General features: G+C 47.2%; 1 protein-coding gene across 5 annotated transcripts in view; it reads left to right on the plus strand.

Moving 5' to 3' along the window:
• The window catches only part of trak1a (trafficking protein, kinesin binding 1a), a 34,973-nt gene that overhangs the window by 5,239 nt on the left and 10,022 nt on the right, over positions 1-19,712 (plus strand). For 2 of the 5 annotated variants that reach the window (XM_062539619.1, XM_062539614.1), the window contains exons 2-11: positions 2,386-2,580; positions 12,971-13,047; positions 13,887-14,003; positions 14,694-14,794; positions 15,995-16,103; positions 16,352-16,430; positions 17,352-17,482; positions 17,622-17,696; positions 18,008-18,145; positions 18,798-18,821. In XM_062539619.1, the coding sequence (XP_062395603.1) occupies positions 12,997-13,047; positions 13,887-14,003; positions 14,694-14,794; positions 15,995-16,103; positions 16,352-16,430; positions 17,352-17,482; positions 17,622-17,696; positions 18,008-18,145; positions 18,798-18,821 (825 nt within the window). In that variant the 5' untranslated portion in view covers positions 2,386-2,580; positions 12,971-12,996. Of the gene's footprint in view, positions 1-2,385; positions 2,581-9,494; positions 9,801-12,970; positions 13,048-13,886; positions 14,004-14,693; positions 14,795-15,994; positions 16,104-16,351; positions 16,431-17,351; positions 17,483-17,621; positions 17,697-18,007; positions 18,146-18,797; positions 18,822-19,712 lie in introns of those variants that run through there. The other 3 variants (XM_062539615.1, XM_062539618.1, XM_062539617.1) reach the window with 3 other exon arrangements.

Raw genomic sequence — 19,712 nt, forward strand, 5'->3', positions numbered from 1 at the left:
GTGTGTGTGTGTGTGTGTGTGTGTGTGTGTGTGTGTGTGTGTGTGTGTGTGTGTGTGTGTGTGTGTGTGTGTGTGTGTGTGTGTGTGTGTGTGTGTGTGTGTGTGTGTGACTGTGTGTGTGTGACTGTGTGTGTGTGTGTGTGTGTGTGTGTGTGAGAGAGTGTCCAGTGACTCAAAGTGTGTGTGTGTGTGAGGAGTGGGGCCGGTGGGCAGAGGGAATGCCAGGGGTAGAGGAGAGAGGAAGGGCAGGCCGATGTGGCCTGCAGCAGGCATGAGCCGTCATAAATACAGGACCGAAATAATCAGCCCGACTAAATCGCGCTTCCCACCGGTCAGCTCACGCTCCAACACCAGCGCTCGCCCGCAGCCCAGGGGCTCGGAACTGGGACAGCACTGGTGGTAATGGTGCTGAGAGTCTGGAGCTTCTTCTATTGAAGTGGTGACACTGCAAAGAGTAGAGAAGGAGTTCAAACATTAGTGTGTCATTTGGTTGCATGGGCCTTTCTGTGTGTTCCATGCAAAGTTGGAAGTATTCAAATCAATTCAATTCATTCATACAGAGCCAATGGTGATGAGAACAAAGTTTTGAATATAGAATACCAACAACTGACCTCCTGTATGAATGTTGCTGATTTCTCACCTTTGATTCTACTGCAGTGTAAGAGCCACTATTATGCTCTTCACCACCAAATAAACTCTGGTGTGCCTTTGTAAACAAAGGCTTGAAAAAACGTGTATGGTGAGAAAAACTCCAATAGACAGCATGGTGTGAGTCACAACGTTATTCAGCAACGTTTGTGTTTCTGGGTCACAGCCGCTCTAATGCAAAGTAGTCATTACATTACTGAACTTGACAAATGTTGACCTTGCCACAATGTGGGCTGTGGGCGCTAGGCTGGCCAGTGCTGTCGGCCTTCTCCTGTAGCAGCCTGGCCTGCTTAGAGGTGTATGTTGACACACTACGTGCTACACTCACAATCCTGGCATGCCACAGCTCATTTGATAGCTGCTAGCATATAGAGGCTAACTGTGTCTTCCGCAACATGTTTCTTTTCAACTGAAGTGTAGTTCCCTCCGCCAAGGAGATTAAATTTTCATGGTTTGTTTGTTTGTCTGTCTGTCTGTTTGTTTGCAAGATAACTCAAAAAGTCATGTATGGATTTTGACGCAATTTTCAGGGAAGGTCTGAAATGACCGAAGGAAGAAACTATTAAATTTTGGGAGCGATCCGTATCACTGTCTGGATGCAGGACGCGGTTATGTGTTCGCTTGGCGGAGGTTTGCGCTCTCTGAGTGCTATTCTAGTTGCTCATGCTCTCTGTGGCTGTACTGTATGTGATCTGGGAGCAAGCTGAACAAGTCTAATGAAATGGCTGCTGGTGTGGTGAGCTGAGTATCTGATTGTGTGTGGTGCACCTGCCCCACGTGCTGGCCCTGCTGTGTTGTGGTGCGCAGGGTTGCTGGCCTCAGCAGCAGGGGCTTATGGGCCCGGCCGCCCGCTCATTGTGTTGCAGAGGGCAGTCACCCCTCCGGCATCTGGCCGGCACGCGGCTCCCCTGACCTCTCTTTGATGAGGGCAAGCCAGAAGGGAGGGTTACACTCACACACACACACACACACACACACACACACACACACACACACACACACACACACACAGAGTGTAGCCTACAATCAAACAGAGCCTACATAGGGTACATAGTGTGATGAGGCTGAGTGCAATTATCATTGTACTGTTGCCATGCAGACATTTCTTCGAAAGCTCCAGGTAAAGTTGCAAATCAGTTTTTTTGCAAAAGTAAAAGAACAGAACAGACTGTATATCAGTACTCAGCCTGGAGGTGGGCGGCTTAAACTGCTCACATTGTTTCTGACATATTAGAGTCTCGTGTTCGAGGAGTTCAGGGCCAATTACATCTTGTTCTTGCCAGTGGAGTCTAAGGGAACTTTAGGGTCTCGTGACCGTTTTTAATACAGGTTTGATTAAATCCACACAGACATGGGCCTGTTCCAGTGTTCACATTTCCATGACGTGTTTCAGCACTGCAACGCTCTTACTTTGTGGAGAGGAGGTGGAAAGGAGGTTTTACTTGGCTGATATTATTCAAATGTATCTGAGTCCAATACTGGAGTCTGCCACAAGAGGTCCACATTGTCCTCTCAAGTGAAGCTGCTACTGTACCTATTGAACCTATGTCGCTATGCAACATGTGATACTTAGCTCAAACAAGGTGCTTTTAATGACTTAAGATATATTTTTATATATATATAAGTTCACTCTGTACGTTGTTGTTATGCTTGATTTTGAGTGAATTGAATGAGCCAGACTGTAAAGTACCACAGCAGTAGCACTGATGTCTTGACCCCCTCCTCCTCCCCATCCAGATGTGTGTAACAGCACTGATCTTCCAGAGGTGGAAATCATCAGTCTGCTGGAGGAGCAGTTGCCCCACTATAAGCTACGAGCGGACACCATTTATGGCTATGACCACGACGACTGGCTGCACACGCCTCTCATCGCCCCGGACGCCAGCCTGGACCTCACCACTGAACAGATAGAGGAGACCCTCAAGTACTTCCGTGAGTACACACACACACACACACATGCACACAGATTTTTCATCGTCTTGACCTTACAGTAAGCTTCAAATGTATCGGTATATCATGGCCTGACCGATACACGCACAGGTTCACATACTAAGACATGGATACACACAGACGGAGTTGGCCTTTAACCCGGGCCTCGTCTCTAAGAGGAGCCTCAGCTATTTCCGCCTGGTTGTTTATGCGGCTGCTACAGTCCCGTGCACTGATCGCCTACAGTACTGTATATCCGGATCTGTCCATCAACTCCTGCTTATCTGATCTGACCTGTCTCCTACTCTGTCAACACTTCCCTTGGTCCCCACCTCTCCCGCTAACCTATAACTATAACTGTACAACACAGACAAACTCCTGCATGTGTGTGTGTGTGTGTGTGTGTGTGTGTGTGTGTGTGTGTGTGAGGCATGTATCCCATGGCAGCTACTCCTCAGCCCTCTTCTGGAGCAACACAGGAAATGGCCTCTGCTCTCTGTTGGCTGCTCTTGCCCTGTCTGTGGTCCTCCCTGGTGTATTGCAGTATTCTCTCCATAGCAACAAGTTAGGGGTCATTTACAAATGCTCATTCACAACTTGTAGCATTAGTAGTTGTCTTAAAGGTATACTATGCAACGTTTTTCAGTTAATCAATTCGTTCCATACTGTTATATATGATTAAATGAGTCATTACCGGTCGAACCGGCGATGAAATCGCCAATCCTGCATAGTATACCTTTAACGTGCTGACAGGAAATATCAGGCTGTGTCTGGGTAACATGTGAAACAATGCTACCTACCCTTGTACTTTTGTGGGCTACTAAACTTTTTTCAAACGGAAAATGTTTCCTTTTAGTTTTCTAAAAGTCTTTTAGTACAGGGATAGCAGGGTTGCTGTTGAAGGGTTTTATTCTGGTCTAGGCCATGTTCTCATGTCCTCTGTTTGATTTTTTTATGGTAGTTTGTTGGCTCTCTTCCTGTGTGTGAGGGACAGCTGAGTCCTTGTTGCCACAACAAACATTCCCCGTGGTCCATAGCAACCTCCCATGCTGGGCCCACTGTTCAAAGGATCATCTTCAATTGGATGACAGCTGTCTGTGTGACAGTTGCCCAGAACTTAAAGCATGTGATCTGCTGTGTTGAGCACATATTGTGATCCTGTAGCATGCCGCCGTGGATGCTAACAAAGCCTAGCCCAGATTACGGCATGACATAGATTTGAGCGCAAGGGCGCTCTGATGTGAGCCAGGCCGTGTAACACAGACCCAGTGAGCCCATGCAGCGGACATTAGTCAGCAGAGGAACAAATAACTGACTCATCCGCATTGCCTCACAGACTGAAATATTTGATCTCTTTTGGAGGATCAGTGAACTGTTAGGCCTACATTTCTGCTATTAGGCCCAGATCTCCACAAGACTTAGATGTTGGGAACCTGTGATCTGGCTACTGTGTCAGTGTTGAGAGGGGTGGTGGGTATCCAACCTTTAAAGTGGTGTCCACCACTCAGTTCTTCCCATTGTTAGAGAAGCGGGTCAGGTGCTGTACAAAGAAGCAGGTTTCAAATGAGACATGACTGTCGTTTCAAAGTGCTATACAATGGATGAGATGCTGTTAGTGAGATGCTCTGGATTAAGCTACTCAGCAGAGTAATGTTTGGGGAACTGGGACATTTCAAATGAACACAACATGGGCAAATCTTTTGTTTTCGTAAAGCAGAACTGTTGTGGTGGCTGGCTGAATTTGCATCCTAGTAAATCTTGCGTTGTACTACAGACAGAACCAGTCTGTGTTCTCCTCATGTAGTGACCGAGGTGTTCTGTAGGTGTGGACTCTGAGGTGTCATGGAAGATGAATAGCAGCTCTCTGTTGCCTATTTGATGTGTGTGATATGACTCTTCCAAGCTGCTCGTCTCATGTGTGGCTATAAATACCCAGAGCAGAGCCAGAGCCAGGCTCTTACAGTTTAAACACAGTACAGGAGAGATGTTCACTTGAAATATGCAAGTCACTTTGGGCTGTTAGACCTGTACTATGTTTTAGGTTGGTTCTTGGGATGTTCAAACTGTGCTCTTATAAGAACCTCTTGATGTCATGATAGTTACAACACTGAAGGTGTGGCAGATATCAGTGACCCCACTCTGACCACAGGCACGTGAGCCAACCCAGCACTGCCCATCTGCCCACGTGATGTCATCACAGTGTGCCATAACACAACGCTGTGGCCAAATCCAGCTCACCAAATGTTGCCACTCCCTCCCAGGCCCTCCCTGACCTTCCGAGGAGCAGAGACGGTGTGATGCAACACTGAAGAAGGGAAGGGGTGCAAGTTCTGGAGATGACTCAGTCATGGAGCCTCCTTTAGGAAACACTGAGTAGCCAACTGGTGATGTTGAGACTGCATCATGCTTCAGAGGTGTTTTGGAAAGATATAGATGCCTGTATATTTATTTTAAGGCCAGTTCTGTTTTTACATGTCTGATGTAACTCATAAAATGCTGCGCTCATGTTGATTCATCTGTAAGTCTCTAAATGAATTAAGTCTTAAAAATGGTAATGGCATAAATAGGCAGCTATTTCTTCTGTGGCTCTACTGTGCAGTTGTCGCCCCTAACCTGTGTTAAAGCCAGTCCGAGTCAGCAGCAGCACAAGAGTTGATGGGTGGAAGTTAAGCAACAGATCACATGCACACGGCACGCTGAGCCAGAGTCGGAGCCTGTCTCCATGGCAACCTCTAGGAGGAGGGAGGTGTGCCGCCAGAGAGGGATGAACGAGAGCGAGGGAGGCTGGAGGAAAAGTGCTGACGGAGAGAGAGAGGCGGAGCACGCTCCCGATGCAGTGGCGTCTGATTGGCTGGCTCTCTGTAGCATCTCCTCCTCCTCCTCCTCTTCGGATACAACCTTGAGTGAGAAAGAGTCTGTCACAAGACACAACTGCATTGAGGTGATTCGAGCTGCGCTTTAGCTCTCTTTCCCACACTTGCTCGCTCGCTCCCTCTCTCTCTCACACACACACACACACACACACACACAGACCCTGTCCCCCCTTCCTCTTGTTCTTTGGGCGCTGGGAGTTAGAATGAGCCTCGGCTCCCCGGGTTGCTAGCCGAGACGGCGGACCGGGAGTCAGCGTTATGAAAGGATGGGACACTGGAGCGGTCACCTCGGCCACAGGACAGACACGGAGGCATTGTCCACGCTGACCGAGGCGCAGCATGCAGAGGTTCGTGGAGGCCGACTACTACGAGCTGGACTGGTACTATGACGAGTGTGCCGACGGTAAGCAGCACTGCAGCAGACACGGGGCCATCTGCCTGCCCAGAGAGGGGGGATCGGAGGAGCAACGGCAGAGAGACAGAGAGAGAGAAAGAGAGAGAGAGAGAGAGAGAGGGATGCATAGGCTATTGGACAAGACCCAGGAGGGAGCTGGATCAGTGAACATTGATCACCTGCTCACTGTGTGGCTCTGGGGCTGCTAGACTGGGTTGTGTAGCTGAGGGATGCTTAGGAGACAGAAAGAAGGAGACTGGAGGAGAGAGGGCTGTTGTGGATGTGGAGAGTGATGAGGAGTGATTTTAGGAGCTCCGATCCTTTCTACCGGCTCGGGGCCCCAGATTGCATCAGACTGGGTGCTGCCAATCCAGACAGCTGCCAAAACTTGGGATCTCTGGGAGAGCCCTGTTCACGTGTGTGCACACGCTGCTGCCTCATGGTCATGTGCCTGTCTGGACGTGAGCAGTGGGGACCGTCCCTCCTCTCGTGTAATCGGGGATGAGCTGGCCAGTCTCTGAGCATACTGTAGTGCGTAGCTGACGCCAGATGACCAGGAGACAGAATGGCATGCTGTTGTGGTGGAGCAGTTGAGTTCAGTGAGCTCCTGTGCAGCACAACAGAGAGATGCTGCCGTGGTGTGTTAGCGCTGCTGCTGTCGCAGCTCCTGACGTGGAGTCACATGCTGCCCACTCTGTCTGGCTCTGTTTTTCTTGCTCTCCCTCCCTCTCTCTCTCTCTCCCTCTCCCTTTCTCTTTCTGTCTCTCTCTCTGTGTCTCTCCCTCCCTCTCTCTTTCTCTCCCTCTCTCTCTCTCTCTCCCTCTCTCTCTCTCTCTGTCTCTCTCTCTGTGTCTCTCCCTCCCTCCCTCCCTCTCTCCCTCTCTCTCTCTCTCTCTCCAACTGCAGGTTATATCATGTGCTCTGCTCTGCTTGGTGGCAGCCCCCCTCAGTCCTGATGCGTTTCTATTGGGCATTGATGATAGCTATAGCAGCATCATATGGCTGTTTACACCTCTGAGTGGGATCCTTATGCAATACGCTACGCTTTGATCTTGGGTGATGTAACCCAAATTCCTCTTCCTCTTACAAAATTAGGCTTTGTGTAATCGACAGTAACTGGAAGGCGAATAACTTTGTAAGCTTGTGTTTGCGAAAACAGCACGCGTCTAATTCTGTCAAAATTGCTCTTTCGAAGACCCTTTTTAAAAAGAGCTCCATTTGTTTTACTTTACAGTCGGATTTGCTAAAGCAAAGGACGTTCTTTTATTAGGCCACTGCTCGTGGCCCAGTTTCCTGCCTTCTGGATGGCTAGGGAATGAGAACATGCCAATTTTCTAAAAGTGGGTATAGAAAAGCCCAGCGGCGATGTGTGGAGTTGGATTTCCTATTGATTGGGGCAGCAGCTGGTCGATGGCTGCCTCTGATCCACACATGTGTGCCAGGGGAGTATGGGCATGAGCTCAACCCCCCCTCTGCCCTCGCTGGAGAGGGAGAGCAAACGGGGGGCTGAAATGAAAGGATGGGGGAGAGGGGGGTGACGGCTCCCTTCCTCAGGTAGCCGTGAGCTCGCCGAGAAGAACACATCAAAGAGCTTCACCATGTAACAGCAGATGAAAGAGCAGGTCCCAGACCAGCAGCCCTGTCTGAGATGGAGGCTAGTGGTCTAGAGAGGGTGGAGATGGGGAGGGGGCGAGCTGGAGGAGCAACCCAGCTAGAGTGCCGGAAGGTACTAGAACATAGCTGATATTCCAGAAGGGAAACATGCCTCCTATTCCAGAAGCAGATTGTAGAGAGTTGTAGAAGCAGCCATAATGATTGTTGTGTTTACACTCTAGCCCCAAAGTAGGCTGAAGTATGGCTTGAGAGGCTTGTTGTTATAAATAGATGGAGGTGCTTCCTGTAAACAGTGCCGGTGTGCTGTGCTGTGCTGGCTGCTCCTGGGGGCTTGTGTGTGTGTGTGTGTGTGTGTGTGTGTGTGTGTGTGTGTGTGTGTGTGTGTGTGTGTGTGTGTGTGTGTGTGTGTGTGTGTGTGTGTGTGTGTGTGTGTGTGTGTGTGTGTGTGTGTGTGTGTGTGTGTGTGTGTGTGTGTGTGTGTGTGTGTGTGTGTGTGTGTGTGTGTGTGTGTGTGTGTGTGTGTGTGTGTGTGTGTGTGTGTGTGTGTGTGTGTGTGTGGAGCCCTGTGTTCCCGGGGCTGTGCTGCTGGCAAGGCTGGCATCCTCAGAGGAGGCAGTGGGAATGCTGATCAGCTCTGTGGAGCCCGTGCCATTCACAGCCTCCGCCACACAAACTCCGACTCTTTCTCTTCTCCTTCCTCCTTCCTCTCCCCCTCCTCCCCTCACTCTCTCTCCCAGCCCCGCACCCCTGACCAGCTTTAGTCTCCCCACTCCGTCACCTCCCCTTTTCACTGTCTTTTGTTGGGACACACACACTCACTTGCTCACTCACACACACACACACACACACATACTCACACACAACTGGGCCTGCATATATGCACACACAATGCCTTGATTCTTAACTAATTCACACAAAAGGGGGCTGGAGGATAAAGGATTGTTGGGGGGGTTTGAGAGGCCCGGACGCTTGAGGCTCTCCTATTATGAGGGCCCTATTCTCTGGGTGTTTACCCTCCCTGGTGCCATTAAAGGAATGTGTGTTGTCTCAGCAACTCCACGCAGTCGTACAGTGAGACGCTTGAGACCAACAATGCCATGGCGCAGCAGCCACAGAGAGGGGATGAGGATGGAGCATCACATTAGGTGCAGCCATGCAAACGTGATTGTTTCTGATGGTCAGCCTTGGGAACTTTTACAACCGTCGAAAGCACACATTTTTAATCTGTAAATCTAAACCTTTACAGGATTGATTTAGGGCTGCTGCCTTGCAGGCGTGTGCTTTGCTTTTGGACAAGTATTTTAGAATAGATTTCAACTGCAGGCTTAGACTTTGTCATAATTTATACTGACCATTGCCTGCAGTTTATTATAAGTGTCATTGGTTATTGTTGTTATTCTGATTTTAAATCCTGTTGTTGTTATTAACTTGTCATTTAATGTGGCTTTGGATTAAACAGTCCAACCTGTCTAACAGTACTAAACGCCACAATCATTACAATGAAACAAGATAATGACTCATGCTCCTGCTGCTCTTTGTTTGTATTGTAACCAAGAGTTCAGCGGTAACATTGGATTATCCTTTTATTATGCAATCTTTACCATGGAAATGTGTCCTGTGTTGACAATGGCCCTCTGTAGCCGGTGCTTTGCATGCGTGCCAGTGGAACCACCTGTGGCTATCGGCCTCTCTAGCTCCGCCCTCACAGGTGTACACAGCACAGCTCTGACAGCGCTGGCTGCCATGGTTGCTATGGTGCGCCAGTGGAGCCTACCATCTCACCCGCTACACAGGGGTGTTCGGTTTGATGTCAGTGTAGATAGCTTACTGTAATACTACTTGGATATGATACTCAAACACATTCCACCTCTATTACCTTTTTTACAGCCATAAAATTAGATTTTTTTTTTCATCTGTTGTTTTCATATTTTGAACAAAGGTTTTCAAAATGGGTCAGTGAACCACCCTTCCCCCTACTTGTGTCACATGGGACTATCAGCGGTCACTCCTCTGTAGAGTGTTTGGGAGGGTTTGTTTGAGTTTTGCCTTTGCCTCAGATGGTGAGAGTGAGACCTGTCTGGCCAGGCTCTGGAGGTGGCACACGGGGACACAGAAGGACACACAGAGACATGGCGCTGGATTTTAGGGAGGGGAGTGACCGGTGGCGGCACTAGTGCCCAGGTGCAACATGGCACTGCCACCTCATGAGTATGCAGAGGAGAGCTTTGAGTTTGACTGCTCCTCGGAGGTGCTAGACAGCTCAGCCTCGGTGCTGCCTGACCAAGAGGAGGGAGAGGAGGAGGAAGAGGAGGAGAATGGGGAGCTCTTCTCTTTGGAAGAAGGTATACAGTGTTTTTTCACCCTTGTTATTGCTCCCATGTTATTTTTGGAGATTGCAATTGCGCTTGTTACTCACCTATAGCTTGTGGGCGACGGTATTACCTTGGATGACTCGGTGTCTATTGCCCAATGGCGATTTGACTGGCAGTATGTGTTGCAGTTGGCATGACGTTAGTTTGTATACAGGCTAAACATGGAATGCAGGAGGGCAGAGCTGGCTACTGATACCATCAACAGCGCTGCCTGTCTGACGCACACTACTGATATGTTGTCCTCTGCATTTCTGAATGATGATGAGAAATGTCCCCTCCTGTCCCACAGATCTTAGTGTGAGAACCTGAATAAAGTAGATTGTCTTTCAGGGAGTTTCAGGTCTGGTAAGGTAATAGCAACCAAAGTGCTTATTTTGGTGTCTCATTTCGTAATGCCGTCGTGTAGAACCAGTTTTGTCAAAAGAGAGGTGGTAGGCGCGCAGGTAAGCCATAACCCAAGCATGGTTTGTCTTGGTGGGGGTGCCAGTGTCATGGGAACTGATTGTGTTGACTGTGTGAAGTGTAGTTTGATACGGTCCACTCTCTGTGAAAGTTTGGACAGGCTGTTTTCCATGTCGCTATGCTAGTGTGGGTTTTAAGTGTCAGGGTGCATGGGATGCCCACTACCCAGGTTTTTCTCCTCTGTGCTTCCCAGTCTCAAAGGGACAATCATGTAGGAGTTCAGGACTTCAGTAGTATTACCGCGGAAGCTAGGTCAGCTGCTAGTTAGCACAAATTTAGCTAAGCTAACTGACATGGTTTTTGACATGGCAGTATTCAGCCATGGGCTACAATTACATTGATTGGTGAAGCATGTTTAATACAGAGCCTCATCTCATGTTTTGATCTCATCCACTTCCTTCAATTGAGATTAGTTATTGGTCACGTACACAGCTGTGATTTAACCAGGCTACTACCACTGGTGCCAAGTTTAGGTGGTAAAGCAATTAACACCACGCCTTATTGATAAGACAACTTGGCAGTCAATACAGAGTGAATAGCAGCCTTGCTAATGTTAAAGCTGGGATTGGAGCAATCTGTTTGGTCTAGTGCATGGTGCAAAGATGAAACATTCTCTTTCCTACTTTACTAAGAGCACTATGCAAACTGCTTGCATTTGCAAACAGTCAGACAGAGATCAAGTATGTTTGACAGCAGCTAAAATAGCATCCTGTCTGCATCCCATCCTCTCCATGTCTTAATGTGTCCTGGATGGAGCATCTGCTGTGTGTACAAACAGTACCTGCCCAGCGCAAGACGAGTGTCTCTGCTTGTCCTCCTCGTGTATCTGCATGCTGTAATGACAGTGTGACGCACATGAAAATAAGTGCTTTGCATTTGGTTTACCTGATCCAAATGCAGCCTGGGTTATCTTCTCCTGCATAGTGCGGTTGTCCTGACGGGCTGACACCTTTCAGGAAACTGGAGTCACTTGTGGTAACCTCTGGGTATATTCTGTGTTTAATGATTGGCTAGTCCCCTTGTCCTTGTGCTGTTCCAGTGCCAATTTCTCAGGAACAGATGGGGGATGAAGCGAGGTTGGCCTTTTGAAAGTAAACACTCACCTGTCAAAGGCACTGTAATGTATTGTTGTAATGTTGCATGCTGGCATTGTGACGACTGTGGATGTGAAGCTCCTTACTCTTGCCTAGGTTCATTGTGGTTCAATCAATCAATCAATCAATCAATCAATCAATCAACTTTATTCAAGACACAAAGGTCCATAGAGACAACACAGTACAAATATATAAATATGAAACAATACAAAACATTTAAGAATGATGCAGATGAGTAGCCTAGAAATCTAGACGCACCCTAGGCTTGCCAGGCTAGCAGATGAGGCAACATATACAGGCTTCGGGTCCAATGTTTCCAAAAGCGAGATGTGCACCTTATCATCAACATCTGCCAAAGAAGTGGAGGTGTCACCAGAAGCGCCTTGTTTTGTCATGTCCAGTGCTCATAAATCTGCTGCCTTTACAATGCTAAAACTTTTCAACTGATGCCAGGGCCATTTTTAAACCCATGGAGGAATCGTGAATTATTCAGGCTTATATATGGCCAGAAATGTGCTGATGGGCTTATTATGGCAGGACTGATCAACTACTAGACTGGGATTCTGAGTGACTGTCAGACACCACTGTATATGGTCATGGACTCTCTTTGGCTACAGTGGAGTGGAAGTAGAACTTCCCAATGTTGACTCTCTGTCATATAAGATCATTCACTCTCTGATGACTGAACAAATGAAACATGTAAGGAATATGTAAACTGAAAAAGTTGTGCTTTTGCACACCTCCTTGGAACAGCTGCGTCGGAGAAGTAACATAGGGTCGCCAATATCCAAGGAAGTAGGAAGCTCCCGTGTCCTCATTTGCAATTGTAGCTTTTTATTGCAACGTTTCGGTCAGATGACCACGTTGCAATAAAAAGCTACAATTGCAAATGAAGACAGAGTGTGGGAGCTTTCTACCTCCCGGCAATATATAAACAGCAGATATGTCTTACTAGCAGCAGCACCTGTACTGTTGCAATAGATGCTAAGTGGTGTAGCTTATGAGTCTGTATACTGTAGCATCCGCATCCGCCCCGACATCCGCAACATCGACTCTCTCCCCCTGTTTAAATCCCGACTGAAAACTCATCTCTTCCAGCTTGTGTACTGTTTAGATTGATTGATTGATTTATTTGCACATATTTTTTTTATTTTTTTTATTTTAGTTTGTGTGTGTGTGTATGCCTTGGCTTATTGTTTTACTGCTGTTTCTCCTTTTTAATGTTGTACACAATGTACAGTGTCCTTGAGTGTTTTGAAAGGCGCTTGAAATAAAATGTATTATTATTATTATTATTATTATCTTCAGTTTTGATGACCACATGAAGGACAGGTGAACACACTTGACACACCGACTGGGCCGTTCACTGTGGAGTTTTGAACTCCAGCCAATGTGTTAGAACAGCATAGCACAATGTTAACATAATCCTTCAGAGTACACGCTACTTAGCATCTATTGCAGCATTTCCCCCCCTACCTTCCCTCTACCTCTACACACTGGCCTCATGTGCTAGCTAGCAAAAGCCCAACCTGAGGGGCGTCTGAGTGCTGTCCTCTGTGTAATCCTGTGCTCTCCTCCCTGCAGTTCTCTGTGCTGAGCGAGTGGGCCAGATGACTAAGACATACAATGACATAGATGCTGTGACTCGTCTGCTTGAAGAGGTGAGTGGGTGCAGCGCCACAGTGGGCATGGGGTGGGGAGGTGGACCCTTTTAATACTCTTTCCAAATATAGAGCGCAGGCCCTGAATAGAAGCTGATATACGATAGCCTAAACAGGTAGTCTATCACTCTGGTACAACACAGTAGGATTGTTTGGTACCACATGGTTGGGTTAAAAAGAGATGCCTAACGTAGTCTCTCTTTCGGTAGATAATCATCACCTCTACTTTATTGTGTTGACATTATGGTCTAAACCTGTGTATAAATATAACAGTCTATTTGAATCATTATGGAAGCCATTTTCTTGAATGTCATGGGTGATTTGCATGCTATCTTAGCTGCTTAGTGAAATACGTTTTAGGCTGGAGCTCTCTTTAGATGCTGTAAAATTAGCAGGAAGAAATGATCACTTGAACCACGCCAATCCAAGAGTGTTTGATGATTTAGTGTTGTGTATTTGTCATACAGCATACTTTATGTTATGGGTTGGTGATTCATTTGTAGAGGCTTAGTAGGCACTGAATCTTATCATGCTTTTCATGCAACAGGTGAATAGTATCAGACTGTTTAAGGTTTGGCCCGTCAGTCACTGTAATATATTGGGCTGTGGCTCAGTAGATCTGTAATCTTTACTGTAGGTGGGGCCTTTTTCTTTGTTTTGTTTACAGTCTTCCTCACTAGAATGGAATAAACCCAAATGGCTGCCCTCTCAGTATAGCTCAAGTGTAGCCCTCTGGGCTTCAGTCTGCTCTAATGCACCATGTATCCCCATGAGGTGTCCGCGTGTGCCACTGACATCTGGCTGACTCTGACAGACATCTGACTCTCTCCCCACTCCAGAAAGAGCGTGACCTGGAGCTCGCTGCCCGCATTGGCCAGTCGCTGCTGAAGAAAAACAAAACCCTCAGCGAGCGAAATGAATACCTGGAGGAGCAGGTGGAGCACATACGGGAGGAGGTAGGTGGAGGACCACGGGCCAGAGTGGGGCAGATGAAGGAGAGTTGATTTGCCCTATAGGTGGCAAAATGGAGTGGGGTATTTGGAGAGCTATGCTTTGCCCCCAATCTTTTCTTGTCCTGGCAGTCTCTTAAAGGACAACTCCAGTCTATTAACATAGCAGGGTGTGTGGTCTGTGTTTGGATGATAACCAGTGCAAACTCTCCTTGGGGACTCCAATTAATGTTCTTTTGGTCCCCAACAAAGATTTATAGTTGTCATCATCCAAAAATAGACAGTTTGTTCTTAGACAGGAGTTTTAGGGAGTCCTTTAAGTTGGGTAATATGAGTATTATATTTGTGTGTATATATATATATATACCTTGGCAATATCTGAGTATTCCAGCAAACACATACCTTTTAGGGAACCTTAAGGTATTACAGAGAATCTTTAGGGAATGTTTAAACGGATGTCATTTAGAGTTCAGCACTGAAACCCTGTAGCTTTGCCCCTTTGTACCAGTTTCCACAAGCTCCACTGAGCAGTAATGCGCATTAATTCAATCAAGTGATGAAACTCAAGCGGTCCCTGATAATTGCTTATGAGAAGTTGATTACTGTTGTCTGAGCCTTAGTTCATTTGACTCCGCCTGGTTCCCCACTAAGCTGCTGGCCACGCCTGACTGAGTGTGTGGCCCTTTGTGTCTGCAGGTGTCGCAGCTGCGTCACGACCTGTCCATGAAAGATGAGCTGCTCCAGTTCTACACCAACGCGGCCGAGGAGAGTGAAGGCGAGTCGGCCACCTCCACCCCGTGAGTCCGCACCTCCACACCTCCACCCTGGCAAACATGGAGAACTACTGTGGGCCCGTAAACCACCTCTAGAACTACTGCTCTGTGGAACCTACAGTAGCATGTAACCTCTCCTGTTCTTGCTTTGGCTTGAAGGATTAGCTTAGTGCTCGATCTTTTGCGTACTGTTTTGAATATCTTTACACAAGCACACAAATTCCTGGTATACCACTAGTCACCTGTGGCTGAGTAATCTGAGGTCCCTTGTCTGGGTGAGAGTGCTAACAATAGGAGCCCTGAGGCGCGCTGTGTTGCAGTAAGGAGCTGCTGATGTCGTGGGCTCCAGCCGTGAGCACCAGGGCCTCTGAGAGCTGCTGCAGTGGCAGGGAGTGGTGGAGCGCTTGGCCCCCGCGCTGTAGCACAGCCACATCCATCCCCGTCACACTCACACACCTTCATCCACACACACTGCAGGACTTTCCACCCTCAGCCTCCTGTTACACGCAGCGAGACGAGGGAGCCAGGTTACTGCAGGGCATATCAGTCAAGGCTACCTAGAAATTCTAGAATGCATTCTGAGAATGTGAAACGCATCTTTTTATCAAGGTGCCTTTTTGAATCCAAGGGTGTGTCCACTTTATTAAGCAATGGCTCTGAAACACGGGTATCCTTTTGTTTCAGTAGATACTGTGGCCACTTCTAGTGCCCACACGCTGCAGGCCAGGTGTACAGTACATGTGCAGCTCTCATTACAGCCGTGGTAAAACATTGATTCTTGCTATACGATTGCACAGTGCTACCTTGCTGCATTAATTATGCATGCGTTGCGAGTGCAGACAGTCTGGTGTAGCTGAGGAGAGTGTTTCAGTTTGCACATACATACACTTTTCATGCCATGCACGTTGCCTTTGCAAAGCACTGGAAAGTGATCAGCAAAGTGTTGATGTATGATCACAGGCATATTTTAGACTTATTCATATTCATTGGCACACAAGTGTCTGTTTGACTCACCGGAAAGAGGCCTCAACCAGCCAATCACAACCCCATTGCATCTGTGTACATCCACAGAATGACGTTATCATGTATAGCGCTATTTGACTGCTGAGTATGATGCCGCTGTTACTCTGCTCCCTGTATGACCCTGCTGTGTGTGTGTGTGTGTGTGTGTGTGTGTGTGTGTGTGTGTGTGTGTGTGTGTGTGTGTGTGTCTATGTGTTCCAGCGTCCGGCGGAATGAGTCGACGGCCTCGCTGCCCTGCAGCTTCCCGCTGGACTCGTTGCAGAAGAAGCTGAAGGACCTGGAGGAGGAGAACATCGTGTTGCGCACGGAGGTGAGCATCCTGGGCAGGACACCAGCCACTCTGGTGCTCTGAAAGGGACTGATCTGTGTAGACACGTAGCCTGGCTAAAGGAAAATTAGGTCCATGGTTCCTGAATGAAGGCTAGTAGACACGTGCAAGGTCTGGACAATTAAGTTAACAATTAGAATGCTAAATTAGCAATATGAACCATTTCTTTTGCAGCGGTTTCCAGTTTGTGTGTGTTTATGTTTGTCTGTGTGTATATGTGTGCATCTCAGGCCAATCACCTGGAGACCGAGACCATGTGCTATGAGGAGAAGGAGCAGCAGCTGGTGAACGACTGTGTGAAAGAGCTCAGTAAGTCCTCCTCTAATGGTGACTCAGTAAATCCTCCTCTAACGGTGACTCAGCAAGTCCTCCTCTAACAGTGACTTAGCAAGTCCTCCTCTAACAGTGACTCATTAAGTCCTCCTCTAACAGTAATTCAGTAAGTCCTCCTCTAACGGTGACTCAGCAAGTCCTCCTCTAACAGTGACTCAGCAAGTCCTCCTCTAACAGTGACTCAGCAAGTCCTCCTCTAACAGTAACTCAGTAAGTCCTCTAACGGTGACTCAGTAAGTCCTCCTCTAACAGTGACTCAGCAAGTCCTCCTAACAGTGACTCAGTAAGTTCTCCTTTCAAGCTGCCACCTCCAGCAGCCCCCACATAACAGCCCTCTGTCTCCCATGTCTCCCCTCATAATGCTCTCTGGGAGAGCACTGGAGGCTTCCTGGACATGGCTCGGAGGAGCAGAGGTGGCCTCCTCTGTGGGCCTCTCTCAACATCCCTCCTCGATCCTCGAAGCTCGGTCCTCCATACTCGTTCCCACTGATAGACTATCCCATGGTTGCCGCCCCATCATTCTTTATCTAGACCAGTGAGGACGAGCACCAAAGAAGGACGGGAGGATGTATAAAAGACGAATGAGGAACCCCTTGTGTGTATCTCAGGAGGATGTTGTAGTTGAGTGTGTCATGCGTGTCCAACCTTGCATGCACTCTCACGACTCCGCTCCCGAGCTGCTCCAGCAGGGCTCTTCCGGAACACGTGCAGCAGAATAATTCATGTTTTATTCACCGCACATTTGCAGCCATCGCAACCTCATTCTCTGCCTTGTTGCCTTGTTCTCTCGTTTTTTTTGTGACCTCTTTCCCTTCTAAACATTCTCTTGCTCTCTCTCTCTCTCTCTCTCTCTCTCTCTCTCTCTCTCTCTCTCTCTCTCTCTCTCTCTCTCTTCAGGAAATGCTAACTTCCAGATCTCCTCTCTGGCCGAAGATCTGGCCAGGAAAACGGACGATGCGTCTCGTCAGCAGGAGGAGATCACCCACCTCTTGTCCCAGATTGTTGACCAGCAGAAGAAATCCAAGGCAGTATGTTCTCAACCATTTACTCATTAAGACACGCTCAAATAAACACACACACTCACACACTCCCAGAGCCACTGTGTTGCGAGTGCTCTGTAGCTGCTGTGTGGCGTGTGATCTCATGGGCCACTGCACTGTTTTACAGTATGCTGTTGAGAACGAGGAGCTCACCCAGCATCTAGGGGCTGCCAAAGACGCCCAGCGACAGCTCACAGCAGAGGTAACTTATGTGGGTCATGACCCAGACCCCTTTAAGATGTGATCCAGGGGAATCCTGGTGGGATCTCACTGTTATAATTAAGTGTATTATATATATATATGTATACTCACACACTCCATACTCAATATATATATATATATAAGCCAGTTATCACTTTATAACCATAATTGTATGCAATGCTAAATAGTTTTTTTTTTACTCTTTTCCTGTCATAACAATTTGTTTATATTTAATTTTTTGTGTCCTTGTGTGTTTTTTATTCTGTGTGTGTGTGTGTGTGTGTGTGTGTGTGTATGTGTGTGTGTGTGTAGCTGCGAGAGCTGGAGGATAAGTATGCAGAGTGCATGGAGATGCTGCATGAGGCCCAGGAGGAGCTGAAGAACCTGAGGAACAAAACCCTCCCCCTCAGCACCCCACGCCGCTTCCACTCGCTGGGCCTGTTCCCCATGGTGAGAGACCACTGCATGGGTGACAAATATAGCAGAACCGAAGCAATAATAATAATAATAAAGTCACATCAATCATCAGCCACATTACTGCAGCAAAGATGTGAGGAGTTGTAAAGTTTGATTTGATATAACATACTGTAGGTTGCTTGCAGGGCTACACGATTGTGGCCAGAATGATGATCACGATTATTTTTGATCAATATTTAGATCACGATAATGTATCACGATTATTCAGCAACTTTTTCCTAAACATATTGAACGTGCTATCTGGCTTAGCTCCTCACAGTCTCTGAGCCATCTCCGATCCCAAAACCCAAACTCTCCTCTTCTTTTCCTCCTCTCTTTTGAAAGCTCTAGTATTTGTACTCTCCCTCTATCTCACTTGCAGAATACCGGACAGCCTGTTTATTTCTCTTTCTAGACTCTAGTTTTGAACGATAGTTTCAAATAATTAATCGATTGGTGTCATTTGATATTTAGCCCATGTCATGTTAATGACATTAAAGATAATCCATTCACCATTGCTTTCTGTATAGAGAAATGGTCGATATGGCATTTATGTAAAGTCTATTTAAATGTTGTTAGCCGATCCCCATCTTCGCAATTCTATCTTTGTTTAGCTTAGGCTACTTTGTTTCTCTGTGTTTTGCAGGATCCTGAGGCAGAAGAAAACGTGGTAGTTCTCTCTTTACCTCCCTCCCTCTCTGCCTCTCTGCCCCGCATTGGCTTTGATTTACTAGTCTGTTCCAGTTGGTTTTCTGTGTGCCCCCTTGTTTATGAGTTTAGTCGTTTGGTTATTCGCTGATAAGTTAAAAGGGACTGATGCGCACAATTATAATTATTGTTCGCACATTGCGACTGTTGCCTGCTCAACTGTCATTATGCATCGGATAAAGCACGGACTAAAAGTTAACGTGGTAAAAGAGGCATGTGTGGCGTGACCTTGTGTGATTTCTCTTAATTGCGTGTCTAACGGTGTGAGTTGCGAGCCATGCTTTGCATATGATTTGTTCTTTTACTTGCCTTAAATCTGAAATATTTCCGAACAACAGATCCGCTTCGAGGGACGAGCTCTTGCCTTCTGCTGTGCCACACATTTTTACTTTTGACTTTATTTGTTGTATGGCTATATTTTTTACTTTTAGCGTTATGCTACTAGTCCACAGTGAATCCAGGAAGCTTCTGGCTGTGTGGTGCAGGGAGCAGATGTTATTGGCACATGCAGGCACATGGTCAGACAGGTTTAGGGAGGGCATGATTTTTTTTGTTTGTTTGTTTTTTCTTCTATAGTGAGAGGAGCACGCATGTTTAGTATCGCTCGATCATCTTTTTTTAATCGTGGGAAGCCAAAACTGATCATGATTAAAATGTGAACAATTGTGTAGTCCTAGTTGCTCAAAAATAAATTGCTGGTGATCACTTGTTTTTATCATAAGTTGATAAGAGATACGTTGCACCTCATGACCATGTAAAATGCCTTCAGTATATCATTTAACTACAGAACTATGATATTTCCGTTATATATCTATGCGCTTGTGACCTGTGTGTGTGTGTCTAAAGCAGTGGT

This window comes from Sardina pilchardus, chromosome 6 (assembly GCF_963854185.1).
Source record: "Sardina pilchardus chromosome 6, fSarPil1.1, whole genome shotgun sequence".
In the NCBI taxonomy this organism is placed as follows: domain Eukaryota; kingdom Metazoa; phylum Chordata; class Actinopteri; order Clupeiformes; family Clupeidae; genus Sardina; species Sardina pilchardus.